At 52.2% G+C, this 18199-nt stretch overlaps 1 protein-coding gene across 1 annotated transcript in view; it reads left to right on the top strand.

The window, feature by feature from the left end:
• Nucleotides 1–18199, top strand: part of CDH22 (cadherin 22) — a 55709-nt gene that overhangs the window by 12100 nt on the left and 25410 nt on the right. Inside the window, exons 3-6 of the mRNA XM_086481251.1 lie at nt 3874–3993; nt 13948–14115; nt 15164–15351; nt 16173–16426. Of these exons, the coding sequence (XP_086337377.1) occupies nt 3874–3993; nt 13948–14115; nt 15164–15351; nt 16173–16426 (730 nt within the window). The remainder of the gene's footprint in view (nt 1–3873; nt 3994–13947; nt 14116–15163; nt 15352–16172; nt 16427–18199) is intronic.

The following is an 18199-nucleotide window of genomic DNA, read 5'->3' on the forward strand; positions in this document are numbered from 1 at the left end:
CTGCGGATCCCGGCTCCACGCTGGGCGCGTCAGAGACGCGATCAGACTCCCTGGCCTGCGGAGCCCAGGAAGGGCCTGTGGAGCCGGAGGATGGCTGGCGGTTAGGGTCTGTGTCCCCTCCTGCACCCAGTCCCCGGGGCACTGGCTCAGCTGGGTGCTCTGTGGCCCCAGTGCGGGCTGTGGGAGCAGACTGCTCTGGAAGTGATGGTCTTGGCACCCCTTTCCTTGGGGGGGGGGGGACGACACACACGCAGTTTGTGTGATCTGCTGTGCCAGATTGCACCTTTGCAGCAGGAAAGCGAGAGATGGACTCTGATTTTATGTAAAATTGTTGGTTTCCTTCAGTCAGTTCTATGGCGTGAGCTGGCCAGGGGAGGAACTGAGGTCTTTGCCTTGTTTTACATGTCTAATTATCTCTGTGGGTATGAGTTCAGGCTTCCTGGTTATGAGAGGTCGGTTATACAGTACATGGTGGATGTTGAGATTTTATTTGTGTCTTTTATGGCTAAGGCACATGCCAGAAAACTAAATAAAAGTCGTACATGCTGTACTTGCTGTGGGCAGTGTTACACTTGGAGAGCACGGACTAATATCGCAGCAGGGGTGGGAGCCAGTGTTCCTAGGCTTATCTCCCCAGGAAGGAGGGGACCAGGTCAACTGGAATTCAAGACCTTTTTTCTTCACGTTGGAAGAGAGTGGGGGTTGAGAGAGGATGCTGGAAAGTTGGACTCCTAGATTCCTGATATCCTATAGGTGACCTTGAGCAGGCTGCATTGCACCTTCGCAGACCAGGAGTCAAGGCACAAAATGGGGTTAATGTTCCCTACCTGCCTGAGGTGGCTTCTCTGTTAATGAGATGCTACCAGAGCGGGTGGGGAAGGGTAGAGCCTTCATCACCTTCAGGTTCACTGGCTTCAGCCCAAAGGCAGTATGGCATCATCCTGCTGCCTCTGAGCTGAAGGTGCCTTGCTGCAGTGCTCCTCACACTGCTTGGTTTCTGCTCACACTCGAGTGGAGAGGCTGGTCCCAAACATGGGGCTGACGCCTGGGACCTGGCAGCCTGGATCTGCCACCCTGCAGGTCTGTTGCTGGTTTTCTGATAGGGATGGGTTAGTAGGTGAATTACGCAATTGAATGAATGGATCTGGGGAGAAGTAGCATGAGATGCAGAGCCTGATGCCAACTTTTAGTGGCTGTCCCTCCTCTCTAATGATCACTGGGCTGGCACCTGTGGGGTGACAGCGCTGGGATGGCCGGGATAGAGAGTTGTGGTATAGTCTTTGGGGTACCTGCTCTGTCCACGTGCATGCATTCCTGATGCAAGTTGTACTGTGTACAGGGCAAGTGCAGGCAAATAACTCCAGGCTTGTGTATGTGTGGGTGAGTTCTGGATCTCCTAACCCTTTGCCTCTGAGGTGCCCAGGCAAGAGCAAGTTGTTCTTGGAGTGTGGGATGTTTGTGCAAGGTCAACAGGTTCTGCCCGTGGTGATAATGGGTGCAGGTACAGGAGTGGGTGCTGCTGTGGACACTGGGCATGGACTCAGCTGGTTCCTGCCAGGCTGGGCACAGAAGGAGCCCTACCTGTTGCCAGGGTCAGGTGCTGCTTTTTGTGATTCTCAGACTTTGGCACCTCCAGCATCTCTAGCAGGGCTTCTCTGCTGCAGCTGGGAGAGGGGTGCTTGGAGACCCTGGTGCCATGTACTTTCCCTTCTCTGATCCCTGTCCTCTCAGCTTTCTGATCAGAAGCTTCCCAAGTGAATGTGTTAGGGTGTCCGAGTGGATGTGCAGGTGCTGATGTGGGGGTGATCTGCCTTGGTTCATACCTGGTGAAAGAGTTGTGTGATGGGAGGCAGGGGTAGGAGGCAGCAGGCCAGACCCTTCCAAGGAAATGCAGCAATACTATTTCTTAAACAGCTGTTTGCAAGGCAGGGAGCTAGTATTGCTGTGGTGTAATCTGGATGTGCCTGGCAGGGATGCACCATAACTTCAGACATAACTGGAGACAGCAAAGCATAAATAAGTTGACTCGAACTAGCTTGTTGCTGAAGACCGATGAGGGGGATTCTTATGTTATCAGCTGAGCTGCAGCCAGGGAGAATGAAAAGCAACCATGGTAACTGTTCACTTTCTTCAGTGAACACGCTTTCCGGGAGATCAGAAGTGAACTGGACTGGGGGAGCGTGTGCGTCCCAGCTGCTCGCAGCAGCGTTGCTATCTCCACTGTCTTGTCTCCAGCTTGAGTCCAGGCTGGGCTGGTGCAGAAGCACTCTGGCTGCCTGGCTTTCCTGCAAGCTGTGGGCTGTGGTCTCCTGACAGCGGAAGAGGAAGACACTAGAGACTGGAGCTCTTCATCCTCTATCTGGATGGTTCCAGCTCCATTTCTGCCCAGTGATGTGGGAACAGAGGCTGCTACTGATTTTGTGCGTACCTCTGGTGTTTGGGAATGTAATAGGTGTAGACTCACATGCTGACAGCTAGTAGTAAGCCTGGCTCTGGGTTATTCATGACATGGATCTAGCCAGGACCAGTCTGTTAGACTGTCTTTGCAGCATATGGATGGATGCACTGCAGAACAGAAGGGTTTCTGGACCACAGTGTGGTACCTCTGGTCCTCAGCTGGTGTGGCACAGCAGCCCTAAGAGGTGTGTGAGGCAGAGCTGCTGGATGCAGCAGTGTGAGCTGGGAAATGTTCTCTCCTGGGCATTTCAGTTTGGGCTGGTCTTGTGCCCTTGAGTCATCTCTGAAGCAAAAACTGCCTTTTAACTGTAATCATTGCTGGAGGATCTTGTCCGTTATAAATTAGACTCCTCTGCCAGCCTTGTCAGCTCTTAGCAGTGGCAGGATCTTGCAGCAGGGAGTTTCCCAGTTGGTTTGGTCTTTCACATGAGCAGCTCAGGCCTCTTCTCCCCATCCTGCACCTCGTCCCACCAGGGAGGTGACTGGTGCCGGTGCTTGACCTCTGGGGCAGGGATGCTCTGTCTAGTGCTAGAGGTGGAACTGGGTAGCCTGTCCTCACAGGTCTTTGGTCAGACCATCCATTTTCTCAGAGGTGCCTGTAGGTAGGATTAGGCTTCCCCTCCTTCATCCCTTCTGTTGTCTCTCTAGATCTCAGCCCCTTTGTTCCTGGCCCCATTCTCATGTCCTGGGTCCTGCTTTTGTCAAATTGAGCATGATGTCAAATTAAAGCCATCACAGGGACAGTTGGAGTGAAGCACCCGGTTTAATGAGGCAGTGTTGAAAATCAATAACTTAATTGCAGACATTTGATGGACTTTTATCCAATTTATAGTTGTCCTGCCCTGCTACGTGTAGAGCATGAGGACGTGGTGCTGTGTCTGGCTCTGGGCGAACGAAAGCCTTTCCTCTCCCACGGCTGTCGTCCGTTTGCAGGTCTGTCTGCTGCAGAGATGTGGTGCTGCAGTGTGGATCAGGCCCCTCTACGACCTGAAGGTGACCCTGTTGCTCAGTGCTGACAGGAAGGGGGGCAGCTGTGGTGATAATATCTTGTTCTGAGCTCCTTCCCAGGTGGTCCAGCAGAAGTCTGCTGGGAGAAAAGCTCCCAGCTGTTCAGACGGGTGATCTCCTGGAGAGCATGTCCTGCCTAGACAGCAGCCCTGAGGTGGCCCAAGGTCTCATCCCTCCTGCCACTCTGCAGGACAAAAGGGGCATTTACAGCAGTGTCTGGAGTCCTGGCTCTCAGGCTTTTGTGCGGAGGCACTGTTGCATTTGCACCCGACTGTTCTAGTTTCCATCAGCATGTGTGAGTGATCAGTGTTGGCCCCTGCTTTCCCATTCTGCCAGCCCCTGGCCCTGAGGTTTGCATTGCTCTTCACACCTCCTTCCTGACTGTTTTCTTCCTTGTCCCTGCTGCAGGCACCTCTGTGATGCAGGTAATGGCATCTGATGCTGATGACCCCACATATGGGAGCAGTGCCCGGGTAGTCTACAGTGTGCTGGAGGGCGAGCAGCACTTCACCGTGGACAGTAAAACAGGTGAGCGGCTCCTAGCTGGGCTGGGGCAGTCTGTGTGGGGCGTCAGGAGACCAGGTCGTGACCACACATCCTACATCTGTTCAGTGCACGGCTGTGTGCCAGCAGGCCTGCACCTCCATGCTGGCCGATGACAGGGTACCTGTGCCGTGGGTGTTACTAGGTGGTGGAGAGGAAGCGTGGCAGCCCTGCAGGCTGCTGCCTGGCTCGGTGCAGTGGAGCAAGACCTGCAGCTGCCAGCCCAGAGTGCCCTGCCAGTGCCTGCAGCGGCTGGAGCTCCTCTGTGTGCTCTACGCCCAGGGCAGGAGTGCCCCCGCAGGCGCGTAAAAATCTGTGTGAAAGGTTTAAGTACTACCAGAGGGGCCGTACCAAAGGCTGCATTGTTATCACCAGGGCTTTGATTAAAGGTAACAGTTTAAATTAAGGATTGGTTTATAAATGTTCTAGTAATATTTAATGAAAGAACAGTAGAAACTGCTCCATTCCTTAATAACTTATAATAGAGTCTGTTGTAAAATGCCTCTGTAATAAATCCCTAGCAGATGATGCTCTGACATACTGGTTAGAGTAGACCATAACCAGGAGATGTTGGGGTATATATTCTCCTTGCCTCCCAGGAGTGTGACTCTCATTACCCTTAATGGGAGCCTTGCAAGTTTTCTGAGGAGGGAAGACACTCAAATGCTAATAAGAGGTATTTAAGGCACAAAGCATGCAGTAAAGTACCTACAGTTTAATGAAAAATTGTCAAAGGACAAGCATGCTGGGTAGCTGTAGCTCTTGTTGAAAAACTGGACAGCAAAGCCCCCCCCACCCTGTTGCTGAACCACAGTGACACAGGCTGAGATCAACGCCTGAGCTGAAGTGGCAAGTCTGTCAGGCTGACCTGTGTCTGTGCTAATCGATATTTTCTAAGGCTCTCTTCATATAAGTCAGAGCGAAATTTGTTCGGAGGCTCTGGTGTAAGGAAGGTATGTGTGCCTGAGCCTCTGCATCTGTGTGAAACCATGCACCTCCTGAAAACCAGTCTGTGGCTGCACATGGGCAAGCCAGTCACAGCCCTGTCTGTGCCACCAGCCCTGGTTGTCATTGGAGGAAAGCTCAAGTTTGGTAGCTCCTAAGCACACCTGGCAGCAGAGCTGGGGTATATGGTGGAAAATGCCATTGTCTGGACAGTGGCTGGTGCAGCGGGGAGAGTGCACAAGCAGCAGCTTGGGTCTGTACCCAGTCTTGGCCCAGAAGCTACTGTGCCTGGGCTTTCTTCTCTCCCAGATTTGCTTTGTTTTATTGGGGGGGGGCGGGGGAGAGATGGATGAACAATGTGCTAAACACTGAAAATTCAGGTGCGTGTGAGATCCTGTCAATCTGAGACAGCTTTGTGTGAGTGGAAGCCTGGCTGCTAGAATGAAGAGGGACCACTGGGAGCAAAATGCACAAGCCAGGATGTGCAGAGGCTCAGCTTACTGCAACAACATTAATGCTCTGTATTGAGGCATAAACTAAAATGTGCCCTGTGGGACTGTGGTGAGAATTAATGCCACTCTGGAAATCCAGGCTTCTTGATTCCTTGACTTTTTCTGTCTTAATTCTCAAGCTGGCTGTTTCATACACTGGGGGGGGGGGGCATGATTTACTGTTCTACTTGCTTGTGATTCATAAAAGCAAAACTGCTGGCAGTCTGCAGAAGAGGCCTTGACCCCTCTTGAGCACATCAGTTTCCAGAATATCTGACCAATAAAGCAGGTACTGGGGCTGACTTTTTGGTGATGTCTGAGCTGCAAGTAGCCTTCTGTAGCTGCCTTGCATGGGCTTCAGGAATGCAGTGTGCAGCTCTGCCTGTTGGCCACATAAGATGTGGCTGCAGTCTGTCCTGCACGTGCCTGGCATGGGCTGCGTGCTCCGCTGTCAGCGCTGGCCTCGGGACGCAGGTACAGGACTGGTGGTGCCAAGGGGGACGTTGTTTCATTGTGTCTCTGTGGGTACTGGTGGTACTGGCCCAGAGCTGGCACATCCACCCAAGCAAATCCCATTCTGCTCCCACAGCTGGCACATCCACCCAAGCAAATCCCATTCTGCTCCCACTCTGCACAAATTGTTTCTCAGTGCTCCACATGGGAATTCTGGTCTGACTGCCCTGTGGGTGGCCTGGCTTCTGCTCTGAGCATAGGATTTAATTATCCATGGCAGCAGCATAACTCTCAGAGCCGCCATTGTTATTAATGGCCATAAAAAGAACCATAAAAACCTGGCATGTTACATTTCTTATAATATATGCTAATAGAGAACAATGTAGTGTCCCTTTTTGGTTTTGACCTCCTTCTCTGCCTTTTCTTGCAGGTCCATACATGCGCATGCTCCCTTGCACACCGCCTAAGCCCATGACTCCTTACAGCATGGATTCTCTCTCCCTTCCTTGCCTTTACAACCAGCTCTTTTTGCGCTGTCCTTCATAGCATAAGTGTTGCATGTGCAAGTGCGGCTTGCACACTTGAATACAGGATATGGACAGCGTGTAAGTTGCCTAGTTTGTCTCCTGTTCTTGGATGTTGCTAGCTGTAGTATGCAGCTTGGATTTCGGATTCAATGAACCTTTCAAAGGCAGACCCAAACCGTCTGGATGCCATGTTAGGCCAACTCCTACCACTCAGTAAGCCCTGAATTCCCATAGTGTCTGAGATGTCTTTTTGGAGGGAGATGAGCAACTAAATGGCCCCACTGGAGTAGTGGGAGCTGCAGCATGGCATTTGCTGGTGTCCACAAAGCTCTGGAGAATGATTCCTGTTTCTGCAGTGCTGAATGATGATGAAGAAAAAACACTTCTTTCTTTCCTATACACCAGTCACTATCTCTTGTGCTTTGAGAACTAAGTTTCAGACACTGAAACTCTATGTGGGTTTGTGTTCTGTAACCCAAAATCAGGTCCCAGAACTTCTCCTGCACGTGTTGACGGTCTAGGCTGGCTTTTTTGGTGTATGAGTGGGGAGCTTTGTATGCACAAACTTCGGAGGCATGATTTTCTGTGCCAGCTATGAGAATATCTTGCAAGAGCTTGCAGGTGTTAGTCATATTTAGGCTTTGGGCTGCCTTCCTCATTCACTGTCAGTTTGCAGACAGGGTGCAGCTGATCTTTGTCTGCTCTGTGTAACCGGCTGCTCTGTTGCTGCTGGAGGAGGCTGTGCTTTTACAGGAGTCGGCACGTACATGTGCTTGGCTGCTTCTGCTGGGAAACGGCCACTTCTGCCACTGGTGGGGGGTGTTGGTTCTGGGTGAGAGCACTGCAGTCTGACTGCCGAGAGCCCCTCTCTCACCCTGCATCAGGCTTGCAGCTGCAGGGGCCGTAAGCCGCAGCTTTGCCTAGCAGAACATGGGAGGTTTAGTGCTAGTTCCTATTCTGGCTCCAGGAAGCCCGTCCTCACCAAAATCCTCTTCAGATGCTGAGATGGGCACAGAGTGTGTGACTCCCAGTGCATTTATGTGAGAGGAGAAAGTGTGCATTTAAATTTGCAGGCCAAATTATCATGTTGCTTTATATCACCCTGCACTCTCTGTACCTCTGCAGAATATTCACCTTTATAGGGGCAAATCTCTTCTTCAGCAGGCAGCTGTGCCCGCATGCTCGTGTCTGTTCCCGTGTTCTTCGCAATGCCCTTTCTAATCTCTGGCCAGCATGGCTGGAGACTCGCTGCTGCCTGCAATCCCTGCCCACAGCCTCAGGGGGAAAACTGAAAACACTCAATACCCAGAGCGGGAGCACGACGTGGCGCTCTTGGCTCCAGCAGTCTTGCAGGGTTCCCTTTGCAGGGTTATTGACTGCTACAGAACAATCACAGCAGGTAACATCATAGGCCTTGTGATAGTTGGTGTTTTCCTTAAAAGCCCAGCTTGTCAGTTTGGGAGAGTGATGGGAATCTTGCTTTTTACTGAAAGGAAGAGGTTGTTCTTAAAATCTGTCATTCTGTTGTGTGCAGGGAAAAGGCAGAGGACTTGATATGACAGAACGGCAGGGGTTGGAAGCGACCTCTGGAGATCATCTAGTCCAGCCCCCTGCCGAAGAAGGTTCACCTAGAGCAGGTTGTGCAGGACTGCATCCAGGCGGGTTTTGAGTATCTCCAGGGAAGGAGACTCCACAACCCACCTGGGCAGCCTGTTCCAGTGCTCTGTCACCCTTCATGGAAAGAAGTTTTTCCTCATGTTGAGGTGGAACTTCCTGTGCTCCAGTCTGGCTTTTATGATTATTTAAAACAGCTCCTGAGCTCTAGAGCCTGTCTCCTGCTCTAGAGACTTAGCTGGTGAGGGCTTAGAGCTACTTGTGCCAGGGAAAGCAGGATGAGAGATACTGGCCTGCTGGGATGAAGGTTATTTGTGTGCAGTCATTAGTTGTTTCATCCTTACCTGTCAGCCTTGCTCTGTTTGGAGACTGACCGCAGCCCTAGTCCTGGGGTAGTAAGGGTGGGCTGGGAGAGGAGTTGTTGCTGCAAACAGGCTGCATTGGGCTGATAAACTGTTGGATTTGTGTGACATGGTGGTGGGAGGCAGAACATGTTTCTCTGCTGCTCTTGCCAGTTTGCTAAAAATGCTCCTCGGTGCCTGGAAACACAGATATCGGTATGTGCATGTTTGTGTGTGCTCATGGCTTTATGCAGGTCTGTGCACCATCCCAGAAGTTTCTTCACCAGAGCTGTGCCCAGGGTCGGGGGAGTCTGAGCATGGGTGATGAGAGCCTGCAGAGAAGCAACGCTTATTTAGGGTGATTGCTCTTTTTAGCAAGACTGAAGATTAACAGTCCTTTTCAGATACTAGTGCAAGAACTGCAGTTGGTTTGGGACCAAATTGTGTGTTTGGTAGTCTTGAGGAAATTAGGTTGTATCTACTAATGTGCAGTGGGAATTAATATTAAAAGGTGAGGGAGGGATTTAGCTGCTAAAAGAAGGGACAAAGGGGTGAGAGTCCTGGCCCATCTGTCAGAGCTCACTGTGGGTGTCTCCCTCTAGGGCACTGCTGCCTGTGTGCTGGCACGGGCAAAGCTGATTCCAGCCAGGAACAAGCCCCTGCTAGGTGCTCCTCTCTGAGCAGTGGCAGTGCAGGTGCTGTCCTAGGAGGCATGGGGCACAGTGGTTTGAAAAGAACTTGGCCATCTGCTATGAAAGGTGCCATGTTAGAAATCTGCAGGCTGCAGCATCCCTCAGCCACAATAGTTGTGCAACCATAATGTTTCCATCTCTGGATCGCAGCTCTGTACCTTATTTGCTGAAGAGACACCACAAACCTCCTGAACCTAGTGCCTAGTACCTCTCTCAGACCGCCTGTAGCTTCTGCCTCCCAAATTGTCCTGAGCTGAAGGACAGGAAGGGGGGCTGTGCATGTAGGACGGAAGAAGTGCTAGTTCTTGGGGCTAAGACCCCATCTGCAGTGGGCTGACCTCCTCCGGGATGTATGCCTCAAGCAGCACTTGTGTCTTGGCAGATATGTTGATATTTCTGTGTCCCTGCAGGCAACTGTGAGCAGAGATGAAGATTCTGCAGTTTATTTGGCAGGTGCCTTGCCACCCCTGGGCTGAGGCAGAGATCTGTTTGCTTTAACTGACTAAGCTGCTGGGAGGAGTGAATTTGTTTTATCCAGCTAAATGGAGGGGATAGAGAAGACAGATCCAGACTCTTCTCAGGCACACCCAGTAAAAAGACACAAATGGCAGGAACAGACTTGTCACCATGAAGGTGGCATTTCCATCCTTGGAGATACTCAAAACCTGACTGGGTGTGGCCCTGAGTAATCTCATCTGCTTTTGAAGACCACCTGCTCTGAGCTGGAAGGTGCCTTGTCCAGAGGGTCTCTGAGGATGTGGACATCTGAGCTAGAAGTATCTGAGAGCAGAGCAAAGACCTTAATGGTGGGATTCCTGGAAGGCAGCTACCTGCCGAGTACTTTGTCCTGCTTTGTTTTTATCACCCAAAGAGTGTCTGCTGTTTGAGCAGATCTGATGGTATTTATGTGATGCTGTAAGTGTCCCCTTGCCTGGTAATTATACTGATTAGTCTGGATCGTGCTGGAAAGCCACGTGTGCCTTGTACCAGAGGGTATGCCACCATGTGTCTGTATCATTCAACTATAACAGATGCTGACAAGAACTAGGGAAATGAGTCTGAGCTGGAAGTCGTTCTTGCTTTGCTAGCAGTGTCTGGGAAGGACAAAGTTTGGCAGTTTTTCTGTCTGGAAAGAAGGTGAATCTTGGGAGCTGATAGTGAGGACTTTTCCATGTTCTGCTTACAGTAGTGGGGGTCCCTGCCTCTTCTGTCTCTGCGCTCTGAGAATAGGTCTGCCACCATCACTTGCTGCTGCTTCTGCAGGGTGCCTGGGGGTCAGGTTTTGGGAGCAGAGGCTATCCTGGCTCTAGGAGATGGAACCACGCGAGTTTGCTGCTGGTGAGTTAAAGTTTAAGGCAGCACTCAGTGCCATATTCAAGGAATTGTTGTGGGGTATGTTTGGAGACCCTTATTTGTCAAGGCCACTAGCAAATGGTAAGTGGTGCCTCAGCCTGAAAGACAAAACCAGCATGACACTTGGAGTAGTAGCCTAGTGTGACCCATGCAACTTTAGGCGGAACACCTTTCTCTGTGACAGTCCTGCTGGGGCTCTTGGAGGCCTGGGGCATGGGGCGGTTCATCTGCATCAGACCCCCACTTTTCCCGGGTAGACTGGCCAAACAGTGTCTTGGCAGGAGGTGGCTTCTGCTCACAGTCTTTATCCTGCCAAAGACAAGGATTTTGTCTGCCTCATGCCACTAGAAGAGCCAGAGCCAGCTGGGGCTGTTTGTCTGCCCTGCGCTGCACGTGCCATGTGGCCTGGACTTGCTCCCTGCTGGGACGGGTGACCTTGGAGGTGTTCTGGGAAGCGCCTGAGCACTTTCCTCCCATCTTGCATGGCGTATTATGAGCTGTATCATTACGAGCAGCTCAGTTAAGTCATTACAGCCTCGGTGAATGCATGAGCTTTTTCCCTCTCATCCCAATTCATCACTATTGTGCTGACATGAATCATTTTCATTATAAAATGCTTCAGACCCCGTTAATTAACAGAATTGCTTAAATTTCAATGAGATAGTGCTTGCCCAGAAATAACGGGTTTGTATTCATAGCGGAGTGGCAGGAGAGGCTATAAGCGTGACCAGCTGAGGCCAGTCTGGTGCAGCCCTGGGTGCTTGTAAGAGGCCAGCCCTGCCTGTTCTCAGATGGGAGGTTGCGGGTCTGGGTTGTGTGCCTGGAGGTGTGTTTGGTGCTCCCTCAGCCCCTTTGGACGAGGTGGGGTGGGACTCCTGGTCAAATGGCTTCCTCTAAACAGACCCAGGATGAACAAGGGAGCCAGTGCAGACCCTGGGCCCCATCACAGGGTGAACACCCACTGTCTTCCAGTGGAGGGATGTTACCTAGCAGAAATTCTGCAGTGCTCTGTGCTGCATCTCACCTGCATGTTGGCCAGGAGCATGGACCTTGGTGACTGAGTGACAGAAGGGCTGAGAGTTACCCGTGTGTGTAAACAGGCAGATGCTGGAAGTGCTTGAGAGATGGTGGGTGAGACAGAGCCTCCTCTTGATTCATGGGGCTGAAGGCAGTGGGAGTCCACGTAATTACAGAACTGAAATGACAGAGGGACAAGGGAAGCTGGGTGAAATTGTGCCTGTCCATGAGAGCTGTGGAGCTGCAAGGATCTGAAATGGTGGTTATGATTTTATAATAAATCCTAACAGTGATAATCATTGGAATAATTGCTAGTTTCAGAAAGCAAGGAGAGATAAATGTCTCCAGTGTTGCCAGTTCCTGCTGCACCTGTAATGTCATGGAGAGTTGGGGGGGACAAGAATTTCATTCTCCCAGCTCAGTGGCATTTCTGACTGCCTTTGGGCCACAGCACCAGTGGCTGCTTGCTGTGAGCCAGCCACCCACAGCCTTTGTCAGGAGGTGGACAAGGTCATGCTAGATACATGAAGGGGGAGACTGTGGCAACCTGCTGGCTGTGGAGGGCTGATGCCTGGAAGCCTCGAGGTGTGTCCCTGAAGCTGCATCTTGTCTCCTTGCAGCTCTCCCTCCACTGTGCTCAGGTTGTGCTGAAGGCATCCCAGAATTGTCTGCCTTCAGCCAGGTGGCCTGGATGGCTGCGATGCTCTGCCATTGCTCACTTTGTTGTTTGTCTTGCAAGTTGCTGAGAGCAACTGGATGATTCTCTGCTTTTCACTTGGCAAGGAAGCAGCTCCTTGTTCCCTCCAGGTCAGACCCCCTCACTGGAGACCCACGTGGTGCAGCCAGGCAACACCTCCAGCATCTTCCCTAAAGACGGGCAGGATTACTGGTGAAACAAAGCAAAGATAGATTTTGCAGTTCACAGTAGGAGGAGGTAAAGCTAATAGTTAAACAGAAAAGCCTGGAAGAGAGAGCAATTACAAAAACATAAAACAATTTCTAAATCTCTGGGAATATTAAGAAACTGAGCTGGAGGGGGTTTTAAGCTGCTTCCTAGCTGTTCTGGGGTGTTACTGGGATAGGAACCTGGGAACGTTGCTGCTAATGACCTTGCATCCATGTATGCACTCATGCCTGCCCCTGGTGCCACCTCAGGGCAGAGTCATTTCTTTCTTTCATTCCTAAAATATTTCTTCTCTGCTTTGTTTCCATGTAAATGAAACACTCCTGGGTGACATAGGAAGTCGTAACTTCTGCCATTCACAGTGTTTTCTGAGGTTTATGACTTTGTTTCTTGTTTTACATTCCTTTATGTTTTAGTCCTGGTCACTTCCCCCAAGCCCAGATGACTACTGAAGACCCATAAACACTTGTTTTTAACAGACTTCGTTTCATAAAAAGCACTAAGATACCACACGTGTTGTTAAGCTTTACAGTCAATGGTGTGTTCTCAGCCTCTGACACAGAGCATGTTTATAATCTCTGGCCTCCTTAATTTAGAGGGGCACTTGAAAGTGAGGGGTTTTGTGCAGACAGACTTTGGAAATACACTGCCCCTCCTTCCCCTAATCAAACAGCGGGCCAGCCACGCTGGGGCCATGAGGCACCTGGGAAATGGGGCTTGGGCCAGAGCAGAGGTGCTCTGTTAGGAATGCTGCAGCAAGCCTGGCTCCTGCTTGAGCAGATAAGGATAAGCTGGCTGTTGCAGATTTGTGCCAAAGGGGTTTTGTGACTCAGCCTGGGCTTTTAGACAGCCTTTCTGTGCAAACTTTGAGGCTGGCCCCGGTGCAGCCCCCACATCTGGGAGTCCTCTCTCGCTCCTGTGCCTCTGGCCCCCACCAATCCTTCACCCAGCCTTCCTGGGGAGAAGTACAAGCCTCTTCTGCACCGGAGTTTAACCCTGTCAGAGCTACTGGCAGCCCGCAGTAGAAGCAACAGTTGGGAACCTTTCGTGCAACAGGCCTGTGAATCAGCTGCAGAGACTTGCTGGGATCAAGTTGGGCCTGTGGCCGTTCCTGGGCTCCAGGGGGTGGGTTTTCAGGATGCTTCTGCCTGGCTGAGAACCCGCTGGGCTTGTTCTTTTCTCCCCTCAGTCGGCTTTTGCTTACATGATCTCTCTGAAGGCTGCAAAAGGATTTGCTCTCTTTGCACTGAGGCCGAGCAGATGTTTGTTGTGGCCAGCAACATGCTTCTATGGCACAGGTGGCTGTGTTAGGAAGAGCATCACCAGCAGTTGAGGGAGGTGACCTGTCCCTTCTCAGCACTGGTGAGATGACGCAAGCGCTGTGTCTGGTTCTGGGCTGCCAAATACAAGAGACAGGGGCATACGAAGATTGGTGAAGTATTGGATCAGTATCTGCCAGATGCAGAGGCTGGGAGATCTAGCTGATCCTGTTTAGAGCCGGATCTAGGCAATCTCCCGTGGCCCCTTCCAGCCTCACCTCGTACACGAGTCAGCAGATGCTCTGCGACCTGCCTGTGCTCATGCTGTCCTGCCGGTTTCCAGGTGTGATCCGGACAGCTGTGGCTGACCTGGACCGTGAGACGCAGGACCGGTATGAGGTGGTGATCCGCGCAACGGACATGGCAGGACAGCTGGGTGGCCTATCTGGATCCACCACGGTCACCATCGTAGTCACCGATGTCAATGACAACCCACCACGCTTCCCTCAGAGTAAGTTCTGACAGCAGTGGGCGATGAGCACTGGCCCTTGTCCTGGTCCAGGCCTCTGGTGGGTGGTGGGACAGAAGCTCAGCTCCCAGCGCAGCCTGGCACAAGTCTGCAGGGTGAGCCAGCCCGGCTGCTCGTGCCACTTGCAGGGTGGCAGCACCGAGGTACTGTAGCATGCACAGCTCTTTGCCTGAGTCTGAAGGCGTCCCTGCCTGGCAGTGTGATGGAGAGGCAGCTGCCTTGGCTGAGCCTGTCCAGGACCCTGGACGAGACCCCTGTGCCTACTGCTAGCGCTGGGAGTGAGCAGAGCTGGCGCTTTCCTGATCCCTCTCTGAGCAGTGCTGGAGGAGAAGGCAGCCCGGTCTGTCGCGCTGCTGCCTCCTGGGAGCTGGGGCAGGGACTCGGCTGTCGGCTGCTGGCCTGGCCCCTTCTGGCTGCTGTATCAGAGCTTGGCATGCTCTGCCCCAACGAGAGGCACAGTGACACTGCCCGGTTCACAGACAGCAGCCTTGTCACAGGACAGCTCTGTTTTCCAAGTCACTGCTAGTGGCCTGTGGCTCATGCTTGTGTCTAGTCTGGGACCCTTGCCAAACAAGGAGGGTGGGTGATCCTGCTGCAAAGAGTGGGCTGTACAATCTCTGCAGTGCACACCAGCTGCAGAGACCAGCAGCACGTGGCTGGCAGACCAGAAAAGGTGCTGCAGCTGGAGGAGGCTCAGCTCTTTAGCTGCATCTCCGAGAAACTAGAAATGGTAATGTTTGTGAAGAATCGGAGGACACTGATTGCAGGGCAGTGTCCGTACAAAGAAATCAGCCCTTACTTCACCCAGCACCCTGAAACATCAGTGCTCCCCAGTTATCTTCCCTCAGCCCTTAGTTTTGGCTGGGGTATGTGTTTCTCCTGGTAGAGCATTCTGGACTATAGACACTGGTAGAGTTTGGGCAGCCCTCATAGACCAAGGGCCTCCTCAGGGAGTTATGTGAAGGGCTGTAACAGGCTGGAGGGGGTTCAGATGCAGAAGCAGTGACCCTAGTACCTTTTTCTCCTCCAGAGATGTATCAGTTCAGCATTGTTGAAACTGCCCCTGTGGGCACTGCCATCGGGAGGGTGAAGGCAGAGGACTCTGATGTCGGGGAGAACACGGACATGACTTACCAGGTGAAGGATGAGGAAGGAGTGGAGATGTTCAAAGTCACCACGGACAGCAATACCCAAGAGGCTGTCATCACGGTACAGAAGGTGAGAGATGAGGAAAGCTGGTTGGGTAGTGAGGGCACAGATCTCTAGGAGGGCCCTTTGCTTTGGGGACTCCTGCTGCTGCGTTTGAGTGGAAATAAATGCTCCTCTGAGCACTGCTCTAGCAGTAGCAGTTGTGGTGTTGTGCCTGCAGGTGCAGGGAGAGACCTGCCTTTTCTCTGTCTGGATGGCAAAACGCAGACCTGTGTCTGGGAGGAAAGGCTGAAAAGGAGCAGCAGCACAGTGCCTGCTGGAGCCTTTGCAGGGGGCTCCCTGGGGCACAGCGAGGGAGTGAGCCGTGCATGGGTGGAGCCGTGCATAGGGCTATGGAGACCAGTGCTTACGGCCATTATTGATAGCACCTCTTAGGGGAGAAATATGCCCACCTAATTCCTATACCTGACCAACAACACTTTGTGTCTGCTTTTGGTGGCAAAAACAATCAAGCAAACACTTGATGCAGGCAAGAAAGAATGATTGTTCACCAAGACCATTGCATTCAGCTTGCCTCCCCTGTAGAAATAATAGCAGGATGATTAATGATCAAAACCTGCTCACTTGCAGCACACAGTGTGCTGTCTTCCCATGAATCCTGGCTGCCTGCACTCTGCACGGCCTGGGGACCCTGGGGGGAGTGGACTGGGGGCTTCCTCCTCCACCTGCCCCCTTGGTGTGGGTGCTTCTGGTGGGAGGGCAGAGCATGAGCTGCCAGCGCTGCCTGGGGAGCCGGTGGCTTTAGCGCTGCCCGGATGTCGGTGGTGAAGGAAGGGGCAGCAGGGAGGCTCCTCGGGCCGAGTGTGCCTAACCCTCTCTTCTTGTCCCAGCCTCTCGACTATGAGTCAAAAAAAGTGCACACTGTCGTTGTGGAGGCCCTCAACAAGTTCGTGGACCCGCGGTTCGTGGACCTGGGCACGTTCCGTGACCAGACCATCGTGCGAGTCTCAGTGCTGGACGTTGATGAGCCCCCTGAGTTTCGTCCACCCTCTAACCTGATGGAGGTTCAGGAGGATGCACATGTTGGCTCTGTTGTGGGAGTGGTCACTGCCCTTGACCCGGACACAGCGAACCATCCTGTCCGGTAAAGCAGCTGCCTAAACTTCACATCATCTTCCTTCCAGCAGTGGGTGTGGGGTCACATTCAAGGGTCACACGTGGGCTGGGGGCGCTTGTGGCCATGGCTGGGGCAGAGGGGAGGTGATGGCAGAGGACGAGGGGCAGCGAAGGTGACAAATGCTGTACATGTGGCCCAGGGCATGAGTGTGTCCTATGGGACAGGCAGCTGGCAAGTGAGCAGCAGCCTGTGCACAAGCAACAGGCAAGCGAGAGTAGCCATCTCACACGTGATGGGTTTGTGAGTGGCAAGGGAGTGTCGGGGAAGGTGGCTGGGTGATGCTTGCATGTCCGTGTTGCTGACAGTGAGGCATCTGCAGTGGTGCCTGACGTAGGCCAGACAAGTGACCAGTGATGAAGGATGACAAAGGAGGTGAGGCTTGGGAGGTGCAGAGCCACAGCTTGGCTGTGTGTCCGTGTGTGTGTGCACAAGGATCAAAGATCAGAGGAGTTTATATTTGGGCAGGGGACATAATCCAGGCAGCAGCTTATCTGCACAGGACATTTCCTATTTCCATTTAATTTGTGGCTAAAGAGATTGTTACCTTGTTAAATTGTTATTGCCTAAGGCACAAAGCAGCCTTCTGACTTTGCCAACTGGCCTGAGTCACGAGCAGTTGGGTTGGAAAGCTGGTGTTCAGAAAACATCCTCAATGCGTGGAAAGTTTCCTTGAAATGTGTGTTCTCGTGCCAGGTGACAGCAGGGCTGCAGGCACCTTGTGCACAGCCGCTCGCTTTAAATGAGCAGCAGTGGCTTTGCATTTGAGAGCTCTGCAGGGAGCCCATCCCAGGCAGTGATAAACTGGGACACAGCAGGGACAGAGGGGTGGGATGGAGGAGAATGTGGCCAGGGAAGGCCCAGTTACATCGTTGATGTCCTTGCATGGCTGCTTGGGGTGCTGAGCTCCAGTGCTGTGCAGCCACGGGGGAAGCACTGGTTCAAGGTGGGGTGAGGGATATCTCCTGATCTTCGTGGAAATGAAGATTGAGATGTTTAGAAAGCTCAGAAAAGAATTTACCCATGGAAAGCTGCCACCTGCAGATGCCTGGCAGATAGCAGAGAATGTTGTGTCACAAAGCTGGATGCTGAAATTTGTCTTTGGGGTGAATGTGAATGAAATCATCCTTGTCATGCCAGGAGCTATGTATGTGAGCATTGCACCACTTGCAGTAGTCTGTGTTGTCTGCTAGACGTATTCTGAGAGTACCTCTACTCACCTTGTCATGTGGCTACCCTCTCCATTCAGGCTACATGTCTGGCTTCTTTGTGGCCCACCCCAAGCACACGGCTGTTAGCTTACGCTTTTCAGGTGTGTGCAGTGTTTCTGCACATCTGTGTGAATGTACGTGTGTGCACGTGCCTTTTCACTTGACTGTTTCTAGCAGGGCTGCAGAACACAGATTCTTATTTTCTGTTCTGTAATTTTAGGAAAGGGGCCTGGGGAACAGAACTGCTCTTACTCTCGTTTCTCCTTGTTCTTTGTGCTGCTTCCCTGTGGAGCTTGTTGCATTGTTTGCGGACAGAACAAAAGAAAGCAGTGGAGGGAGGCTTTCTGCTGCTGTGCAGTAGGTGATGGGGACTTGGGGCAGAGAGAAGTGGATCCAAGTACTCCGCATGAGCAAGAGCGTTAGAGCCCAAACTTTGCTATGTGAGTGTCTCTCATAGCAAGCTTAGTGCCAGACAAGGCAACGCCTCGTGCAAGGGCCCAGCTAACAGGATCCCAGGCATCTGCTGCAGCTT

Source organism: Leptosomus discolor, unplaced genomic scaffold (assembly GCF_034619465.1).
Source record: "Leptosomus discolor isolate bLepDis1 unplaced genomic scaffold, bLepDis1.hap2 HAP2_SCAFFOLD_93, whole genome shotgun sequence".
Lineage (NCBI taxonomy): Eukaryota > Metazoa > Chordata > Aves > Leptosomiformes > Leptosomidae > Leptosomus > Leptosomus discolor.